The sequence below is a fragment of the Corvus hawaiiensis genome, chromosome 3 (assembly GCF_020740725.1).
Source record: "Corvus hawaiiensis isolate bCorHaw1 chromosome 3, bCorHaw1.pri.cur, whole genome shotgun sequence".
Classification (NCBI taxonomy): domain Eukaryota; kingdom Metazoa; phylum Chordata; class Aves; order Passeriformes; family Corvidae; genus Corvus; species Corvus hawaiiensis.
The window spans coordinates 9,415,759-9,437,866 of NC_063215.1; the positions used below are offsets into that span (position 1 = coordinate 9,415,759).

Consider the following 22,108-nt stretch of genomic DNA (forward strand, 5'->3'; position numbering starts at 1 on the left):
ATGATATAGTGGCCATCATGGGAACATGGTGGGATGACTTCAGTTGCTGGACTGCCATAATATGGAGGGTTCTAAACTCTTCAGAAGGGGAAGTAAGGAAGGAAAGGTATTTAGATAGCCCTGTGTTTTAGGAGTGTTTGGATTCATCATGAAATCATGGAGTTCACAAAATGATAGTTTTCGATTCGCAGAGGAGGAAGGATGGGGAGCCAGCAGGAATGCTCACTGAGCCACTGTCAATCATTTATGAGCAGTCCTGGCTAACTGGAGAATCCCCAGTTTACTGGAGGTTAGCTTGATGATCTTAGAGGTTTTTTCCAACCTAAATGTTTCTGTGACTATCAGTAACCAAAGCAGGGCATGGTGTGGAGCACAGTGAGGATCTGGGACTCTCACCTTTGGACCTTTGGCAATTTGCTCTGAGCTTTCTAAACTGTTTGACTCAGCTGCTTGCTACAGACTATATAAATGGAGGTCCAAGTCAGAAGGCTCACTCTCCCTCTGAGGCAGCAGGGAAGACTTGAAGAGGAAAGAAAAAAGAGAAAAGAAAGAGCAGCAAGAGAGATCGGGGCTCACCATGGGCCCTGTGCAGCTCTTGCTGCTCTCCCTGCTGCTCAGCAGTGGTGTTCTCACACGTAAGTACTCTCTTTTATGTCAGTGCTCTGTGCTGCTTTATTTATGAGCCCATTAAAACAAAAATATTTTAAAAAATTGAAAAGACAATGGCTTATAGAATTAGAAAGGTTCAGTGTGGCAAAGATATCATCTCTTCCCTTCATAGGAATGGGCAGTCAAAGGAGGATCCCAGTGTAGAAAAGTCATGGATGTTGCCTGGTGGCTTTTGAACAGATTTAATTTATTTTGCAATTTGTAAGGCATCCACTGTTTTTCTGTAGCATTGTCCTTTTAAACCGTCATGGAGCTACTGTAGCTTGGAGATACCATGCAGACTTAGACCAGCTGTTGCTAACCTATTTTCCAGCAAACGTGAAGAGAGAGAGCAGTAAAGCAAATTATATTTGGCAGGCTATTTGAAATACATTATTTTGTATTGAAGGGACACACTCATCGGTAAAAGGGGTAGGCCAGTAGAGGGGTTTTTTCCTAAGATCAGAAAAGACAACTGAGAGCAATATGGTGCTATGGATTGTGAGCTATCCTTGCTTCCCAAGAAGTGGCTTTTTCGAATACAGCGCTGTAGTGTTAACTAAGGCTTCAGGGGGCTTAAAGAGAAAAGCGATTCCAGAGCTAATTATGCAGATCTGGTTTTATATTCAGATCTAATTCATCATAAATACATCTTTGTTAAACTAATATTCTGTTGCTGACTGACATTACACAAATTTATTGCTAGACAAATATGGTTATTTATAATATTATTAATTTTATTTTAAGAGCAATAGTAGTATTTCTGATGCTATTGTTGTTACTGTGACTAATGTTGCAGTCTATTTCTATAGAGTGGTCTACTTAGAATTTCCAGAATGAAAACTTGGAAAGTGTGCAGAGAACATTGTGAAAGTGCTGGTCTTCATGTGTGATGTCCCAAAGAATGACATAGCATCCAATAAATGCAAAAAAATTACTAGATTATGTTTAATTTAATTTTATTATATTTTATTTTATTTTAATACAGTCATATGGAACATATCTAAGACTGATTGGAGCAAATGATTCTTTTTAACTTGAATAGGCTTCCAACCAGCATTCTTTTCCTCCAAAGAATGAACTCTCAATATTCAGAAAAAATTTATTGGCAGAGAATTTTAGTATTAACCTTCAAAGTTATCCTTTTTTAAATATACAAAAACCAAAGTATAGCCATTTATCCATTTTGCAGTATTTTTGTGTGGTCAAATAGACTAAAATTAAAAAGTAAAATGTGTTATATGGTACATATCATCTGTCTACCTCTACATTTTGTACCCATCATTTACAAACTATTTTGCATAATATAAAATAAATCAGCTTTAAAAAATACTGATCCTTCTCAGCTTAAGTCAAACTAATTTAATTCAGTGATTAAAGATCCTATTCTGAGGTTTTAGTTCTATATCAAGGCAACTACTTTTACCTCCCTTTAGATTTGGCTCTGTCCTGTCAATGTTAATGGTAGCTTTGTTACTTATATCTATGGCCAAACTATATCAGAAGTTTGTATGAATTAAAAAGGTCTTATGTAGCATTGTAATGTAGTATTAGTAAATGAAGTATTTACATTTATATATTCATAGCCCTTGTTTTACAAACTTTTTTTGTAAACTGCTTTTCCAGCTTTTAATGCTTGTTTGTTTGGGTTTTTTACAGAAGAAGAATCACCTGAAAGTGGAAATCCAGGATGTTCAAGTAAGTATTTTCTTGCATTTCCTTTCATTATCTTATGCCACTATTTTAATGAATAAATCTTTCAAAGCCTGACTTTTCTTCTGAAATAACTTAAATGAAAGTGATGGTAATATTCTAAAGTCCTTGCCATTTATTTTAAGTATTCAATTATCCATTAGGCTTGGTTCAAATAACTTTAAGACTTTCCTAAGGATGGACAAGCTGAGGTTGAGTTTCTTAAAGTTCCCATTAAGAAACTGCTTTCCATAGGGTTTGTGGGTTTGTGTTTTTTCATTTATTTATTTCTTAATTGTCAAATTCAAATTCCTTAATCTAGTAATCTCTGGTTATCAGATGTGAAGCTTTAACTGTGAGGTTATGTACACTGCACTTCAATGTGGACTAAATCTCAACATTTTATTTACCCTTCACAGCTGCCGCTAAGCCCACAGAATTGCACTTAGATATCTAACTAAATACCTGTAGAATAAATCATCAACTCTGTCAGCAAGGACAGAAATTTCTTTAAACAAGCCAAGAGTAAGGAAGTGCTGACTTTATGCACTATCTTTATAATGAACTCTGACTGGCCCTGACTGCTCGGTTAGATACATAATGTTCCACCACAGGGTCAAAGTACTAAATGAGTTTGTTCTTTGTCTTCAGGGTTTTTTTTCCTTTGTTGGGTGCTTTAGCACCATCTCCAGGCAGTTTGGTTTACTTCAGATGACTGAAACACCTCAAAGACTGCTGGGCTTCATTGCCAATTTCTTGTTTATTTTTTGATACAATAAATTATTTCTTATTTGTATTTCTAAGCTTATCATTTCTCTATTCCTTTTTCATTGATTTCTGTTTGAAAATAGGATATGAAGCAAAAATTTTCACTTTAGCAATGTAGATACTGGTGTTGCAAATTTTTCTGAGTACAGCTATAGATCAGGGTAGCCAAAAGTGACAGGGTTAGCAGCTAATTTTAGGGTTAAATAGATAATTTAATTAAGTTTTCAAATGTTTGTAAGATGCTGATTACTGTATGACAGCTAGTATTTATTAAAATAATTTTGTTTAGCAATTACATGAAAATAATCTCAGCTAAACCACTATTAAAGTATGTAAAGCTTGTAAAAGTGATAGTGCTGAGAGGAAATAAGAGATTTATAGTACTATGCTGTTGTCTTTCCTGTGTATTAAATGGTGTGACATAAAGGACAAGGTTAACATTGCCATTGGCCTCTGACAAAGATTTTATAAAAGAAGAGTAACCTACATTCGTGCAGGCATAAGCAGTCAAAGTCATACAGATTTGATGGTGGGCATTTGGGTTTACAGTGGGATTACCGATCTTTGTTTTTTCTATAAAAGTAGATCAGGACTCCAATATGGTCAGGTAGTTACAAATAACTACAGAGGAGCAATTTAGGAAATTGCTTTTCATTCAGGATCACAACAGAATCACAGTTCCGGTGAGTTGCTCAGTCTAAACCAAAGGAATAGTAATTTCTGGTTCAGATTGCTCTAGACTGCTCCAACACAGGCACTTCAAGTGCTTGGTCGGCATCTTTAGCTTCAAACAATGCCTGCAGTTTTAGTGGGAGTGGATTGTGATTGAAGATATTGTTTGGCTTATGTTACTCATTCCAGACACCAAAGGAATATCTTATATCTCTGTATTTGACACTATTTTTTTCTTTATATTTCTATTACCACATTCATTCCTGCTTGCAGGGTTTAAAATTATAGATGATTGGCTCTGAGGGCAACAGGGAGAGGTTAAAGACAAGTGAAAGTCATTCTTTTGAGGAAGCCTATTAGGTTTTGGGGCTTCCTTTGATAGAAAGAGAAACACCTCTGGAAATACTCCCTCCTGCAGTAGTCTTAGGCATAATTTAGTGCTTTTCCCTTGTTCTGGATGCTTTTCATGTAAATGAAGCTTATATCCCTTACAAATAGTCTGCCCTAGAAAAATTTTCTGATCTAAGAAGTGAATTAGAGTAAATAATATTTCAGAGAATCTGAGGCAGAAAGATCCTCCATAAATTCAGGTGAAATGATATTGAAGAATGGTAGTTTTGGTGTTCTGTCTCTTTCTGTGATGTTTTGCTTTTGGTCTCCATCATGTGATTGGTAAAGCAGCTCCTTGTATTTGCATTATGACGGAAAAATCTGAGCTGAAAGGAATCTTTTTATTACCAATTTGAAAATTAAAATTTGATAGGGTCAATTTAGAAGCCATAGGGTAATTTTTAAAACAGTTTCACACTTTTAAGTTTTCTCGTTTTTCTCATTTGCTTGTTGGGCATGATTTGAAGGACAGGTGGGGTCACACTGTCAGATCCCATCTGAGCAGTGCACCCCAAAAATTATGCTGGCCCCACAAGTTTTGTTTTATGCTTCAGAAAGTATCCAGCTGACATGAAGGCATCACTTCTCTGTCTGAAAGATATTCCGTAAAAGGAAATAGTGGGATCATGGATCTTCATGCTTCTTCTTTGTGGCATTCATTTTAGTTACACAACACTAAGCATGTACTGTAAGGATTACACATGTATATCCTACCCAGGTCATAAAACCACTCTCATTTTCCCAATTGCAGAGGATGCAATCAGATTTAAACCGCTCAGAAAATATGTTTATTCATATGAAGCAGAGACATCAAGTGGGATCACAGGAACATCAGATTCTCGGAGCGGTTCAAAGATCACGTGCAAGGTAGGCAAAGAGGAGTAAATACACCCAGCTGGGGACTGTGTACTTTACAACATGGGAGCTGGCAGCTGGGGAGCATCCTTCAGTGTTTTTCCAAACAAGATCATCCTTTTGAAGGGAAGATACTGAGAATCATGAAGACCTCCCTGTTCTACACAGGGGGCACTGAGGATGGCAGAAGTCCTTCATACCTCTGTGCCAGTGCATTTCAATCCCAATCTGGTGTAACTTTACATGAGAAAGGGGCAAGACCTGGTACTTCAGTTTTCCTTCACTCCCAGGCTCAGTCTACCAATGTCCGTTAAACAATTCTAGAAGCTCAATTAAAATGAGTCATTGGTGCCATGAAGACAACATGAGAGCCTGATGATGGTATCTCAAGACAGAACCAGGGCTGTAGAAGTAAAAGGTCCCATAGGCCGTTTAACTACCCAACGTCACCTTATCTTGCCCAAAACTTTCTTATCATGGTCTTGGTTTTGAGGGTTTTTTTTCCTGAAATGGAGTAACTGGGAAAAATATATTTTTTATTTAGCACATATTATTCTGATAGAGTCTAAACATTGATCAGTGTAATGACTCAAGTTTTCATACAGTTCTAATACTTGAAATTCTCAGAAACTAAGTTGCTCATTTACCATGTTGCTCCATGCCATTAGCCAAGCAAGTACTTGCCCTCATATCTTCTTTGTGGAGTTACCTTAAGCTATTTAGAGCACTTTGGAGTATTTCCTAACAGCTGGTAGCGAGGTGATCCTGACACTTTACAAAACCCAAGGAATTTTCTAAGCAGTAACTGGGTGATCCTGGAAATGTGATAATGCAAAAAAGAAAAACATATATTATTTGTGTTTTCAGGTTGAACTGGAGGTACCCCAGCTATGCCGCTTCATCCTGAGGACAATGCATTGCTCCCTGAGGGAGACATTTGGAGTTGACACTGAGGGAAGGGCTATTCTGAAGAAGTCCAAGAACTCTGAGGAGTTTGCAAATGCCATGTCTGAGTAAGCAATATCAATTGTCATCAGTACTTGTGACCTTAACATGGAACAGGCTGCAGTGTCAACAGTCCACCTTGATTATGTTTTCCTAGGCATGGAACACATTTCATGATAACATGGTAGATTTATAAGCTGGTTCCACAACAAAATTCTCCCTGATACACTTTAGGGCTAACATAGTTCCCAATTGCCAGTAGGGAAGGCTTTTTTACATACAGCATTTTCACCTGGAATGGCATCTTCATTTCTGTCATCTACATCAGAAAGTTGTTGGGTAGTGCCCCAAAAGATTATTGCAAGTGTAATTATTGTTCCTTCTTGTAAGCACATACTCAAATGGCTGCATGCAGCTGGTTTAAGATCATTTTCCTTTGCTAACAGACTGTGCAACAGAAAGGCATTTGAGACTGAAGTCCAGATTTCCACTCCCAATCTCTAATGGCCTGTGTAGCTAATCTTTTCCTTACTTATCTGCTTTTGTAACTAATTTCTTCTACTCCCTCGACCCAGCTAGTCTCTAGTGCTTCTCAGTGCATATTTCAGTCATGCATCTTCATGCTTCTTTCAGTGCCTCAGTAGTCATACAGGAAACAATTAAGGTTTTATTTAAAGACTCCAACTAGTAGAGAATCCTTCCTATCATTTTGTAGCCTGTTGCAGTAGTTAATAATTGCCTCATTCTAAAAATTTACTTATCTCCTCTCCGAATTTATGCAATTCCAAATTTCAGCCATTGCTCTTGGTATTTGCTTGCCCTTAGATGATGTAATCTGGTGAAATCAAAATGTCCTTGGTTAGAATTTTGCTGCGTTACTCGTAATACTTTCTGTGAGTAACAGCAGTGAATAGTAAATAATGACAGACCAAGATAAACATGATGTTTTATCTATAGCCCAGCAGGTTATTGATAACATGTTCTTCAGTGTGTGGCTTTTATACGATTTCATACTAATGTTGTTTTCCTGGGGGACAGGAATGAGCTAAAATTCAGCATTCAGGATGGAACAAAAGTCAAGCTGTATCCAGAGAAGGATGAGCCTCTGAATGTACTGAATCTCAAGAGAGGTATCATCTCAGCTCTCCTTGTGCCAACAGAAACAGTGGAAAACATAAAAACAATTCCAATGGTAGGTCTTTTGAAAGCATTCACTTTATTGTGTTAACCAATGGAAAAAGCTCACCTAGATAGAGTTATTCCTGAATATCATTTTCAAAAGGCCTGGACATTCAGATCAGAAAGGGTGCCTTTCAACTAGATCAGAAAATGTCTGACAACCTGAGCAGAGATGCTGACTTCTTTTCTCTTTCCAGGATACAGTATACGGAAAGTGTGACAGTGAAGTTGAATTCAAATCCAGAAAAGGAAATGTTGCAGAAGATATTTCAATTACCAGATACCTGAAAGGCTGCGACAACTTCAGTCCCATCAGAGATCATGTCAGCCCTATTGCCATTGTAAAAGGACTAGTAAGTATGCCATTAAAAATTATATAATGTAACATGCACACCAGCACTTAAAACAATAAACAACTACTACCATGACTAAGTTTTATATTTATTTTCTGAAAACTTAGTTTTTCTGCACCCTTCCATTAGATCAGACTGCGGTATTGTTGGCCATCAGTAGAGAAAAACAGATGCAGAGCAAGCATGTAATTACCTTCTTTCACGTTCTTCTCTTTTTCGAAGGAGAGCTTTTCATATATGGAGTTAGTACTGTTAATTATTTGATAACCTATCAGAGCATAGCCAAATTTTTAGTTTTGTGGGTCAAAATTTTCAAAAGTCCAATTTTATCTAAAACATGGAGTCCACCAAAACTCTAAAGTGTGTGTGATGTCCAGGAGGAGAGGGCTCTAATGCCCTGAAGTAAGTGGTTTGACAAACTGTTCAGTCTACCTGTTAATCCACAATGATCAGATGCAATTGCTTGCACGAATATTGTCAGATTTCTTTCTGATATGATGGAATCTGTGCTTTTGGGTGTTTTAACTAAAAACCAAAAATATTATTTCATATAATGCTGAAAACACATTTTATAATTTCTGCCACTTCTACAGCTTGTTGTAGAAGTCTTTAAAATTTGTGTCATGAGACTGAAATTAAAGAGAGCATCAGTTGTTAACAGGGGACTGAACTACTCCAAAAATTACAAATTGGTTTTATGAAGGAGCCTTTGTTGTAGGCAGCAGGGGATCAATCATGAAGTAACTACTAACCCAAACACCTCAATATGGCCTGAGGGAACATTTCAGTGGGATTTTTGCCTGAGAAGAGACTAAAGTCTAAAGATTGTTACTGGCACAATTTTGTCTTTGTGTAAGAATGATTCCAGTTATGCACCTTCGTTTCCAATATATAACTGTTAATCTTACAGTAAAACTGTGTCTGCCTTTCAAACTATCATTGTTTCCTATTCTGCTCAGACTGCCAAATTGTTTATTTTATAGAACAACCCACTGTCTACCCTTCTGAAGAGCACTCAGTTCTGTCATTACAATATTGATGCAAAGAAAAGGCACATAAGAGATGCTGTCTGCAGTGAAAAACACCTGTTTCTGCCTTCCTCATACAAGTAGGTTGTTCACTATTTATCATTACCCTTTATTTACAAATATCCATTTTAAATGGTGATGTGTCACATTTTGTCCTGACTTCATCCCTAGATATACGTTTTGGTTTTAAGAAGGCAGGAGGCATGTCAAGACCTCCCAAAAACATTTGGACTCAACTAAAGCACTGATTTTTTTTCTTTCTTTCCTAGGAATCGCTATGGTGTGATGACAGAGGTCAACCAGACCCTGAGGCTTGAAGATACCCCAAAGATCACTAACAAAAATTTTGATGGAGGTATAGCTGCAGTTCTCAATATTATAAATACAGAGACGAAATATAAATACAGGGACATTTTTTTAGTGAATTTTTTTTATAATGAATTAATTAAAGATGAGGGGACAAAATAAATCCATAATTTTTAAGGAAATTTTATCAATTTAGTAAGGAAAAAGTTTGAGTATAAAATGGGAAAACCTGAGAAGTTTAAAAACACCACTAATTTAAAATAATCTTGGTGTTTCCATTTTAATTTTAGAATTCTTCTTTATAGTTAAAAAGGTATAATTTGCATGAAGAGTCTTTTAGTCTTACTGGAAATTAGTTTAATGAACCCTTTTCAGCTACCCGTAATTTCTTATGCATCTTTTAGCTTCAGTGCTCAAAGTAAATAATCCATTATTACTATATATTTTGTTCTGAAATGTACTTTTCTGACCTCCAGTTGTTAATCCCAGTCATAACATATTTCTTATAGCATATATTTATTAAAAGTTGAAAAAGCAAACTATGCTAATATAAGAGGTGTTAAGGAATAATTGTCATGAAAATGTAAAAGAATGTATGCAAATATTCAACTTTTTGGACAATTATATTAAATTCCATGCCATTATTTTTGTAAACTGTTCAGCTATTAAACTTCTACAGTTATCATATAAAATAATGTGCAGGCTTTTTATTTATTCAGAATGTATGACAAAAGATAAAAGTTAACATAACTCCCTGATAAAGACATAAAGAATGCAATTTTTCCAATTTCTAGATGCACTGGAAGAGAAGGGACTTGCACTGGAAAGTACAGATGCCAAACTCCCCAGGCAGGGTGATGCTGTTCTGAAAACCCTGCAGGAACTGCAGAAACTTACAGCCACCCAGGAGAACCAGCAGAGAGCAAGACTCTTTTACAGATTTGTTTCTGGGCTGAGAAGTTTGCATAACAGCACTCTTGGCCCACTTGTACCAAAGATGATGGAAACCTCAAGGTATGTTACAGCAGTTCACAGTGCAAGAACACCACATCAGTGCCATGGCAAAACCATGCTATAGCTGACGATTTGCTGCAATTATTATAAATTAGAGGTGTATTAGATGTAAAGAGTGGCTTTCAGAAAGATAAGTATTATGAGAACTATACAGAGAGGAAAATAAGGGAGGGAGTGTAAAATCAACTGTGTGTGCCTGACACGATCCTTTGGACGCGTTATTATAGCCAAATATCTTTCATGCAGTTTTGCTCAAGGACAATGGCTGTAATTCCGAACTTCCAAGTGTGACTTACAGCAATGAACACAGTTTTGAGTGTGAGACTTTGGGAGACATGGAAGAGTACTATTGTTTAGTCTGACTCTGCCCTCCATTCCACACCCTTACTCTTTTGTCCAAGCTGGACTTGAGCCAGTTTACATATTCTTTATGTCCTCCATCTGTAAAGGGACTAGAGACTTAGTCTGGGTCAATGAAGTAGATTATAATACTTAAAGTTGTGGAAAATTCTGTTTTGAAGGAAAAAAATATATGTCCATTTAATGATGATATTGTTAATACTTACTTGTTGTTCTTATTTAATTGTGTTATTACTATAACTTGTAAAACTAAGAAGCTTCTTTTGGTAAGCGGTTTCATAATTTGCTTCCAGTCACACATAAGCTTACATCATTTATATTAAAACACCTTAATAAACCTGTCAAATGTTTATTTCAAATGGTCAACATACAGCGATAACTACAGGGAATTAATTAATAGAAGTCATCTCTTCACCTTTCAGCTCTGTCACCGTCCAGGCCCTGGCCCAGTGTGGGACTCCAGAGTGTTACAGTGGAATCCTTCAAATCCTGAGAACTGGAAACGTGAATCCACTCGTGGCAGATCTGGTCACATACACCCTGGGACTGTTGCCTTCTCCAACTCCACAAAGAATAAGGGAAATTCTTAACATGGCCCAGTATCAGCCAAGTAGAGCTTCATTTTATGGCTTAAGTCATTCTGTTACTAAGTAAGTAATGATAGCATGCAATTGTACAAAATAACCTCAAAGAAGCATTACAGTGCTTAGAGTATCCCCCAAGAGTGTTCATTTTTAGGGGATATTTTTATTCTCATTAATTTTGTCTTTAGGAATAAAATATAGACATTTCCCATTTTCCTCTTCTGTTTCTGATGTGTTTATCTATTTCTTTAGGTTCTACAATGAGAAGAAGATTGTGACAGAGGAAATAGCAGATGTTGCAGACTTCATGGTATCCCTGCTTGGCACTGATTGTTCTGGGGAAGATGAACTCACATACCTCACACTTCGGGTATTTTTATTTCCTCCTTTCCTTATGCAGGCTATTATTATATTACTGTATTATATTATATTAATTATCACATATATTACTCTGCTTCTCTTGGTGGAGAAGAAGTGTTTATCATCTTTCTGTGTTTTCATCACTGACAGGCTATTGGAAACATGGGTGCAGTAATGGAGAAAGCTAAACCCAGTGTGAAATCTTCTCTGAAGACGTGTATCAGAAATGAAGCTGCATCACTTTCAGTTCAGAAAGCAGCCATCCAGGCATTCAGGAAAATGACAATTGCTGAGGAGGTAAATTGATCACAAGAACCAGGATAAACTGTTCTCAGGTCACCTTGACTCTTCACAGGAGTTATTGAATATACAAAGCTATTCCCATTATTCCGACTCTGCTATCTCCCTTTTAGCTGTCTCCAACTTTTTCAGAGCCCCTTTAGTAAATTTCCATACGTGTATCTGAGAAGCCTCCTGACTTAGTGGGTGTTGCTCTTTTGAGTTAGTTTCTTTGCATAGATAGTTTAAATGGGAAGTTTGGATCTGTTCCTTTTAGTGTCTGAAATGGGGTTCTGCTTATTTAAAAGTGATGTTAACCAATTAATTAGCCCAGACTCAAATGTGTTTAACTAAGGAAAAAACCATGTCCCTATTTTATGCTGGCATTTTATTGTCATTGTTAACAGTACTGGGTAGATGTGTGTTTACAATGCAGTGACATTACAGCATCCCTTATAGAATGGGTGTCATTATACAGAGCATTTCTGCTCAGTATGGTGAGATAGTTTCAATATCAACAGATTTCTTCTCTAAAATATATGCTTTTGTTTCCAGACAAGGCTTAAAAAGTCTGGGAGACTGGAAACACCTGAAATTCATAACCTCAGTTTCAGTTTAATAAATTTGAATTTTTTAATTATTAATTAGTTTTAAACTATGTTTTTAATTTTCCTGCAGCAGTAGATTTTGAACACCTTCTTTTCCTAGATTGAATGATTTTTTTTCTTTTCACATTTTGAAAATTTATCTGCATTTATGTTTCCCAACAATGGAAAATCAGAACTCTAAAGTAAAAATGTGATCTGTATGTATAAAATAAGAAAATAAAGGGTAAAAAAAAGAAAAGGGGGAAAAAAACTAGGGATAAAATAAATAAAAAGAAGTATTAGAAAATAAAGTATAAGAGAGACTATTTACAAGATCATTTAGTGACAGGGTAAGAGCAAATGGCTTCAAACTGGGAGAGCAGGTTTAGATTAGACATTAGGAAGAAATTTTTTACGTGAGGGTGGTGAGGCTCTGGCACAGGTTGCCCAGAGAAGCTGTGGAGGCCCCATCTCTGGAAGTGTTCAAGGCCAGTTTAGAGGGGGCTTTGAGCAGCCTGGTCTAGTGAAAGGTGTCCCTGCCCATGGCAGAGGAATTGGAACTAGGTGGTCTTAAGGGTCCCTTCCAACCCAAATGATTTTATGATCCTCCGATTCTATGAAAATCAGTTTTAATAAAGCCATTACTTCTATGATGTTTTCTAGCAAAAGAAAATTTAGCAAAATAACTTCAAAGAAGCTGTTGTGATAGGTTGTAGCAATAAGGTACAAAAATAGGTATGCAGTCGCTAAAGACTTGGGCTCAATGATTCTTATGGTTCCCTTCCAATTCAGAATATTCTGTGATTCTGTGATTATTTCACCCTGTATAATCTCAAAAGGGCTTAGCAATATCATCCATGAGCCAGTTCATCAATGCAAACCTTTCTCTATTTATATAGGACCGTTCAGCTCTTCTCAAAACATTCCAAGAACTGGATGCACCCACAGACAAACGTCTAGCATCCTATCTCCTAGTGATGAAAAATCCCTCCCCAAGTGATCTCGCAAAGATTTTGAGAGTCCTCACAAAGGAGAAGAACGAGCAAGTGAAAAACTTTGTTGCCTCACACATTGCCAACATCCTGGACTCTGAAGAGCTGGGCATTGAAGAGTAAGTGAAATTTAGGTATTTATTGGTCTCATTGGAAGAACAAAGTTTTGACCACAGTTGCAGTAGTAGTTATCTAGCAATGGAGTTTTTGATTGCTTTTCTTGCTTATTTGAACAAGCACATCAGCTGAGTAAACTGGCTTTGTCAGAGCAGTGCCAGATTATAGTCTTTCCCTTAAGTCTTATGTTTACTGTTAATTATGTGCAGAGAGATATCCATTTGCAATCAGCACAGCTGTATGAATGTCTGCAAGAGGCATAAAAAATCCCTTAACTAAGACTAAATGAGTGTTTGGAATATATACTAATCATACTTTAATTGCTATCCTCTTCCCTAGTCTAAAAAGCCGAGTTGAAGAAGCTCTGAAAGGAAATCAGCTTCCAACAGCCAAAGATTTCAGAAAATTCTCACAAAATTATCAGATTTCAAAAAGAGTTTCTGTACCTGGAATTGACCCCATCTCTGCCAAAGTAGAAGGAAATGTGGTATTTGACCCAAACAGCTATATTCCTAAAGAAACCATGCTGAAAACCACCCTGCATGCCTATGGATTTGACCCAAGCGATGTCTTTGAGGTACAACAATTATCAAAAACACTTGCTAGTGTTCAGCTGCTTTCTTTCTCATTTCTGTTTTCTTATAGCAACTTTCTGTGAATAATGTACTGTTTTTACAAGCCTTGGGAGAAATATAAAGATCATTGTGACTACAAGGGGACTTTGATTTGGTCTCAGGGGGCTTTAGAGCAATCCATCCGTTATGTGATGTCACTTGCTACTGACTGGATGGACGACCCTGTTGAAGTTATTAAAGGGCTCAGGGTAAAATGAACCCATCTGTAACAAATTGACTTTGTGCTAATGAATCGTTACTGGCCCACTGAAGTACTCATAGTAGATTTTAAGTGAGATACAACCTATGCATAGGTTTTTTGTTGAACCTCACCACAAAGATAAAATTAATTAAAAAAAGTAGTGTTCTGTATGTTCTCTTAAGAGTCATGGGCTTCTAGGATACACTTTAAATGCATTGTTTGCTCCCCAGAAAGTCTGTTTGTTGTAAAGTTCCAAAGAAAAGGGGGAAGTGTCTCAGTTATGCATTGTCCTTTCTGTTCATTTCAGCTTGGCTTGGATGGAAAGGGGTTTGAACCAACACTGGAAGCATTGTTTGGAGAGAAGGGATTTTTCCCAGACACTGCAAGCAAGGCCTTGTACTGGGTTGATGGCAAAGTGCCAGAGCATGTTTCCAAGGCACTTTTTGACTATTTTGGTTACTCACAAGATGGCAAGCAGGATCAGGTACAGCTTGAGAACATTCTCTGTGCAGCACGGCATTCCCATTTTTATACAGTAGTTACAGCACTTAGTGCTTTACTCAATACGTTCCTTCTGTTCTGGTGAGATAAACAGAAATCCGTAATGCTATTTGAGAACATGTTTTCTTAATTGTGTTTGGAGGGCCCTTTGTCCAGAGAGAAGTCTGTAAGTGCATGTGCAGAATAGATGATATTCACTAAATTCCTGTTCTAGATATATGATCTTGCATATTTCTTATAAATCTCTTTTATTGCTGTCTGACTGAATTTTCAGGATATCGTGAAAGGAATAATACTTAACCTTGAAAAACTGATAAAAGAATTAGGCAGCAAAGAAGCTCCTGAAGGAAGAGCATATCTGAGAATCCTGGGAGAAGAACTTGGGTACATGAAACTCAATGATTTTAAACTGCTGGGAAGCTTGATTTTAAAGAGTGTTAAAACTCTTCAGACTGTTCCTGAAATGGTATGTTTCTGATGCACCAATATGCATTATCAATATTTTTTTGTCTACCAGATTTTTTCTAAAGATTTAGGTAGTATTTAACTATTATGTAAAAATATTTGATACTAGCATGAAAATAAAATTATTTAAAATAAAATATCCCGGCTTAGGTTGAAGGACTCGGAGAAATCCATAAAGACTCCACAATAACCAGGTGGAGTTCTTCTGGAGGATTGGTGAGGGTAAAGAAAAAAAGAAAGTTCAGATCATATTGTATTATTGAGATATCTACTGGAACAATGTCCAAAATCTTAGTACTGGTTCTTAAATTATATTACTAAATTTCTAATTATGAAAATATATGTTAATATTAAAAATTTCATCCTTGTCATGTTAAAAAGAAAAAAAGATGTAGTACATTTTAGAAATTTTTGGTAATACTCTCCTTTCATTAAAGTAAAAAATGCTTTGCCATTGACTTTGGGGAAGCCAGAATGTTATGTGGTATCTAAACTAATTCACCTTTGCATGTGTATGTTAAGGTTTAGCATGATAAAGGTTTAGGTTGACACACAACCTGTGTGTATCAAAGCTGGTAAAAATATCTGGTATTCATTTAAAGTCCAGATTTTGCTAAGCAGTCTTAAGTACATTTTTTGAAGCAAGGAATCTATAGAAATAATAGTCTCTACTCCATATGAAATTAAATTTTGAATTCTCAGGTTGCAGTCATCCTGTTTTTAAAGTACAAAATGTGCATATTCCAAAGTGTGGATTTTTTTGTGTTCATTTCCTTGTTTGATTCACAGATTGCACAAGCCATTGCAAAAGGCATTGACAGGGATCTATTTGTCCACTACATATTCATGGACAATGAGTTTGAGCTTCCAACTGGAGCAGGTTTGCAACTGAAGTTTGCCTTTTCTGGAATAGCAACACCTGGGGCCAGAGTAGTTGCAAAGCTTCATCAAAAAAGCGTAAGTCCCAATAGTTGTCTATATTTTTTCTCCTCCCAATAATCTACATTTTCATTTATGGGTAAAACTGTAACACCAGAAATATTTTAAAGATTGCAAAATGTTCTTGATATTAAAAAAACCCCAACTCATTCGAGGTCTTTGGTTAATTTGTGGATGACATTTAGATTAGATTAAGATGCAATGCACATAAATTATGAATGACATAAAATTTATTAATTAAAAGTGTTTCAATCACTCTTTAAAAAATAACCCTTTTAATCTGTTTCTTTCTCTCTCCCTGCACTCAAACGACAGCAGTAGAAAAGCTGCAGTATGTGGATTTGGTGTTCAAGCCAAAAAGTTAACAGAACATTTTGTTGTGGCCAATTCGAAGTGAAAAAATTTGACTAGCAGTTAAAAGAAATATTGAAAATTGAGTCAAGTAAAATATTTTTTCACCTGAAAGGAAACATTTTAAAATTGTAACATTGAAAAAGCATGTGACACAAAATTACTTATCTACTTAAAATTTAAAAAACTAAATATTTCTCGTCCTTTACAGTTCTATTAACTACCTTGCACTAATCTAGTCAATATTTCACAAAAATTTCTTAGTAGTTTCAGTTCATCTAAACTTTTAATTTTTTACCATATATAAGATTTAAATAAAAATAAGAAATAAGTCCTCAAATTTAGGACTTGTTGCCCTTCAGTAACCTTTGGAATCTTTTCCAAATTTGCATTTTGTCCCTTCTTTCTTGATGGCTAAAGCAAAAGCTTGAAAATAAGCTGATTTGTGTTTAGAGAAATTCAAATCTTGGATCTATTTCTTTTTTGTCAGTTTGCTCACTGTTTTTGAAAATAGCTAGTATTTTTCTTACAATGGAAAACTGACTCTTGTCTTCAGAATTAAAAATACATGCAAGTAGCTCCATGTATAAAATTTTTCTAAAGCATGAGTATTTTTACATTAAAATAGGCAGGGATCCTTGGCATTATCATCTTGCTGAATTTGTTATATCACAGTTACCACTTATATGGGCCCTTTGATTATGTGATTTGGGAACAAGATTTTTTGAATGGCAAAATCAACTCTATAAAACTTACCTCTGTATTATTAGGAGTGTTATGGGTTTTTTGTATAACCAGCAAGATATATTGGGCAAACGAATACCCTATTTTGTTTTTATTAAATAGGTGCAAGCAGATCTCATTGCTAAACCTTCAGTAGCAGTTGAGTTTGTGACACACCTGGGTATAAACATGCCTGATTTTGCTGGAAGTGGTGTGGAGATGAATTCTAATATATTCCATGAATCTGGAATTGAAGCACATGTCAGTGTAAAAGCTGGACAACTGAAATTCAGCATTCCTGCTCCGAAGATTCCAGTAAAGCTCCTCAGTATCAGGTAATGAGAACTGAATGAGAACTTTCAAGGCTATGCTCTTCCTTCTCTTCTTGGTTTTTGTTGTGGTGGAATTGAAAGGCTAGGGCAGGCACAGAGAAATTTTCAGTTCAGAAAAACCCAGACATTCTAAAACTGGGATAACTTCTTTTGTGAGACAAGCAAATATGCCAGAATAGTGAGGACTCAGATTCACGGCTTACAGATTATTTGTTGCTATTTTTGAAATTTTATACAAGACTATTACCATTTCCATTAATTTTTCTTTCACATAAAATTATTATAATAGCAATATTTTAAATTTAATTTAAATGAACTACTTACATTAATTTTAGAGAGAGCAAATGCCTCAATACATTAAATTATAATTATCAATAATAATACATACATCATTTAACACCAGATGTTATTTCAGTTAGCCCCTACACTGATAAGCAAGTTGTATTCAGAAATAACCTTGTTAACAGGACAATGTCTGAACACCTGTCCTGGGAATAAATGACTGACTTTTCTGTTCCAGCAATACGCTGCATTTGGTGTCTCCAGCCAAAACTGAAGAGATTCCAACTCTGATAGACAGCCAAGTAACCTCAACTTCTTGCAAGCCTTTTATTCCTGGTCTAAATTTCTGCACCAAGTTACTATACGCTAATTCCACTGACACAGAGGCAGCTCCATATTTTCCCTTGACTGGAGAATCCAGGTAAGTCATGTCAACTTAAACTATGTTTATTTTGTGCTAACTACCTTCCCTCTTAGTCTCCAGTAGTCTCTCACATAAAGATTACCTTTAAAAATCTTTCAAAATAGGCTGGCAACAGCAGGTCAGAAAGACAGCTGGTGAGAACGGTATGATTTCTTCTCTTTGTGGTCATGGACAAAAAAGTTATTCACAAGACATTTGTTTACTCCTTCTGTAGATTTGACGTTGAATTAGTGTCCACTGGCAAAGTAAAGGAGTACTTTGCAAGTGCAAACTACGAACTGCAGAGAGAGGGAAATGACCAGATAGACACCTTAAAGTTTGCTGTCCAGGCAGAAGGTAAGAGTCCAAAAAACCCGTGTGGTTTTGCTTGGTTTTGAACTGTGGCATTTACCAGAAAAGAGATTTTTAGTAATAAATCTTAATAGCATTCTTTGTAGTATTAGGTAGAATACCATTTTCACACCCAAAACCACCAACACTTTAACTACATTTCCTTTCATGTATGCAATCCCAGTGCAAGATTTTCATGATGAGAGGCTGATTTTGTATTTTGCATGATTTTAGTAACAGTGTGATGTTAGTGCATGGAAGCAAGGATGAGGAGATGTTCAGGGGTTCTATATAAGCAAGAGAAAAATACATTTCTGATGAAATATGGAATGAAAGCATTCAAACCATCTGTGGGATAATTTAAAAACCAAAAGTATTGATGGGTTGGTGGATCAGTCCATGGTGTGTTTAGAAGATGAGAAGAAAAGAGATGACTCAGTTGCTAATCAGACTCATCAAAAGTTATGTTAGATCTTTAGTGTGATAGAATTACCAGCTGATCCTTTTTTATTCTCCTTTAAGGAAAGTCCAAACAGATTCCATAGTTGTGAATAACCAAAGTACGTTCATTATATTTTCTAGGTGTAAACCAGCATGAGGCCACATTGACCTTCAAGTACAACAGAGGCAAAAAGATTTTGACCAGTGATGTGCACATTCCAGATGTTGATGTTGACTTCGGTACAAACTTGAGAATTACTGATGAATCCATTTCTGGGAAGAAAGCATACACCTTTGTCTTAGACTTCAACAACAAGAAGACTCCTGAAGTTACTCTTACTGGCCAGATAAGGTAGCTCAGGAACACATTTAGAATTTAACAGCTACCATTGAGTAAGATAGCTAAAGATTTTATTGGATGTAAAAATGTGGGGAAATTTTATCTCATTTTGGAGAAATTTCTTAAATACAGAGACAGATAAACTTGCCATTGAAACCCCATTTAAAAAACTTTAAAGTATTTTATTTGAAATACATCAAATATATACATATAATACATTGTTTGATCTTTCCTACCATATGTATATATATAATTTGTATTACAAGTTCCTTGAGGTAGTTCTTCCATGTTTGCACACACATGACTACAAGAATGCATTGTATTACTGTTATTGCAGGTGTGATAATCCAAGGATATAAACAAAGCAAGGTTTGTTCAGAGAGGTATTATCTTTTACTGGATATGCTTGTCTCTAAAAAAAGTTATTACATCTCTCCATGAAGAAATCTAATGGCACTCAGTAAGAAACAAAACCAAAAATAACTGAGAGTTTCCTGTAAAAATTCCCACGCTTCATGATGAGAATATTTCCGGGAACATCTACAGGGGAGCTAACAAAAATGTTCAGCCTGCCAGGGTTTCTAAAATTGTCTGCCTCACAAGCCCATAGTGAAATGGGCTGATCACATTCTTTAATAAACCTCAATCTTCCACGGAATTCTGTGATCTTGATGGTTCCCCGGGGAGTCTTTGTCTTTGCTGTTCATGTAGAATTGCCTCTGATATCAGTGGGAGCTTTGGACAGATGTCAGGGACCTCAATTCCCTTTCATTTTCACTAACATAATATTAGACATTTGCTTGAGTCAACAAAGTTACAGAGATATAAAATAAATGTGAATAAAAGAAAATTAAGCCTAGTGGCATCATATATTTTGTCAAGTGTTTTGTTTCTATGTGATTCATGGCCACAGTCTATATCCTGAGTAGAGAATTCAGCTTGAGTAAGGCATTCAGAATTTGGTTCAGTTATAGCTTTACCAGGACAGGTACATATTTCCATCCTTTTCACTCTTATGAAATTAACACAGGCTCATAACTGTACCTACAACTACTCATTGTGTATCTGCACAGTAGCATTATAATAGTCTACTACAGACTTTCCAAAGTAACTACCAGAAGCTGAAAATATTCATTGAATTAGAGCAGTGTTTACAAGTTTGATTCAATCTAATTTTTTATAACACCTATTATGCCTTCGCTATAGATTTAAATGCTGAAATTGCTCCTGAAAAAGTGCAGTTAAATATTTTTATTCACATTTATTTTTTCTTCCACAGATATGCTGGAGTGGAAGAGGCATTGTTAAGAGGCTCCATTTCTTTTCCTCGCCTGCAAACTGACCTTAGAAGTGAAGCATTGGTTAATTACTCACCAAACAAAGCATACCTTCAGATCAGCTCAGCTGCAACAATTCATGGAAACTCAGTTTCAAAAAGAGTTCTTCTCAGATATGGTAGGGGCAAAAACATGATCCACATACACAACCTATAAATTTAAGCATCTTTTTACATTATAGTATATCTCAAAATAAAAATATTACTAATTTTATCCTTTTCTTTTAAATTCATGGTTTTTAGATGCTGAGAAAGTTGAGCTAGAGTGGAATTCAGGTGCCAGTGCTGCTGTGAAAAAACTGTCTTCTGCTTTCCCAGCTGACTTTTCAGACTACCCAAAAACCCTAGAGAAGCATGCCAACGAACTGCTGGATCGGAAAGTGGCTCATACAGATATGACACTGCGACATATCGTGTCACAATTTATTGTGGTATGGTTTTCCACCTTCAGTAGATATTACAGCTCCACCACATAGCCCTGAGGAATTCTTGCCTCCCCCATGGAAGCCAAAATAAGAACTACTTGAAAAATATCTCATCAGATTGAATAAGCTGTGTGTTTTCAACTTTGATAGAACCAGTCACTTTAGCAGATACCTAGAGTTCAGTATTTGGCTAGTCCGAATAACTTTCAGATAACTTCACTGGGAAGTCCTGAAACTTGTTATTTACTTTCTAAAACTTTTCTCCTCGTTGCAGGCAACCAACACCTGGCTGCAAAAAACATCAAAAGATGTCCCCTATGCCCAGACTCTGCAAGACAAACTAAGTGCACTGCAGGAACTTAACATTCAGAAACTTAACCTGCCTGTTATCAGCCTTCCTGAAGAACTTTTCCTGAAAAGGTAAGGAATGAAATTGGGACAGCTATATAGGAAACTGAAAATAGATATTTGTTCATATTTTTGTGTTATTTTATTTTACTTTGGTTTTATAAAACAGCATGGATTTGATGTAGACATTAGCATAAAATTGGAATCATAACAAAGAACTTAAAGGTCAGAGAAATGAAATTATACAGAGGAATTCATGCATGTATTTAATACAGATTTGTCTTCATGCAGTATGTGAATAGATCCCAAAGTATTGTATTATATTATAAGGTGTACTGAATAAAAATACAGCATTCAACGGTCTTTAAGCCACAGAACTACTGAAGCCACGTTTCCCATAGATTTTTATCCTACATCCCTGCAGGCACTTCGGCCATAACCCTCACAGCTCTACATTCTCCTGTGCAGTCCTGTGGGACAGTTCTTCCCATTCCCCTACACATACTGGTTAAGCTCCACCAGTAGAGCAACCTGACCTCTTCCCATGCCTGACTTGCTCAGAGGGAAGTTGTACACATATGGACTGGACGCTTGTACTAGTTTGGTCCCATCTCTTCTACCTAAAAGAGAGTTTCACAGGACTTGCATGGATGTAATTACCCTTCTGTCAAATTTCATAGAAATGAAATGCTGAAATGAATGTAAAGAACAACAGAGGCTAGTATAAGATTGAATTCCAAAAACAAATGGAGAACAGTCTTGAATTTTATATCTCTTAGATCTGTTTTTCCATGTAATATCTTTCATTGTACTAATATGATATTGTATGTTAATGACACGTATCTCTTGCTGCTATTTTGTTCCTGAGCTAAGTATAAGCAGGGAAGAAACTCTATTTTCTCCTAGCTTGTTTTCATCTGTGCTAA

The 22,108-nt window shown here is 36.1% G+C and overlaps 1 protein-coding gene across 1 annotated transcript in view; it reads left to right on the forward strand.

Annotated features, from left to right (window-relative positions):
• The first annotated feature begins 513 nt into the window (after positions 1-513).
• APOB (apolipoprotein B) overlaps positions 514-22,108 on the forward strand; it is a 35,858-nt gene continuing 14,263 nt past the window's right edge. The window contains 24 exon segments of the mRNA XM_048298939.1: positions 514-635; positions 2,308-2,346; positions 4,922-5,037; positions 5,893-6,038; positions 7,009-7,162; positions 7,347-7,502; positions 8,486-8,610; positions 8,800-8,885; positions 9,631-9,850; positions 10,633-10,860; positions 11,047-11,164; positions 11,305-11,451; positions 12,920-13,131; positions 13,469-13,706; positions 14,253-14,429; positions 14,721-14,912; positions 15,701-15,868; positions 17,048-17,259; positions 17,777-17,959; positions 18,177-18,298; positions 18,875-19,085; positions 20,353-20,528; positions 20,653-20,840; positions 21,109-21,254. Of these exon segments, the coding sequence (XP_048154896.1) occupies positions 578-635; positions 2,308-2,346; positions 4,922-5,037; positions 5,893-6,038; positions 7,009-7,162; positions 7,347-7,502; positions 8,486-8,610; positions 8,800-8,885; positions 9,631-9,850; positions 10,633-10,860; positions 11,047-11,164; positions 11,305-11,451; positions 12,920-13,131; positions 13,469-13,706; positions 14,253-14,429; positions 14,721-14,912; positions 15,701-15,868; positions 17,048-17,259; positions 17,777-17,959; positions 18,177-18,298; positions 18,875-19,085; positions 20,353-20,528; positions 20,653-20,840; positions 21,109-21,254 (3,818 nt within the window). The 5' untranslated portion in view covers positions 514-577.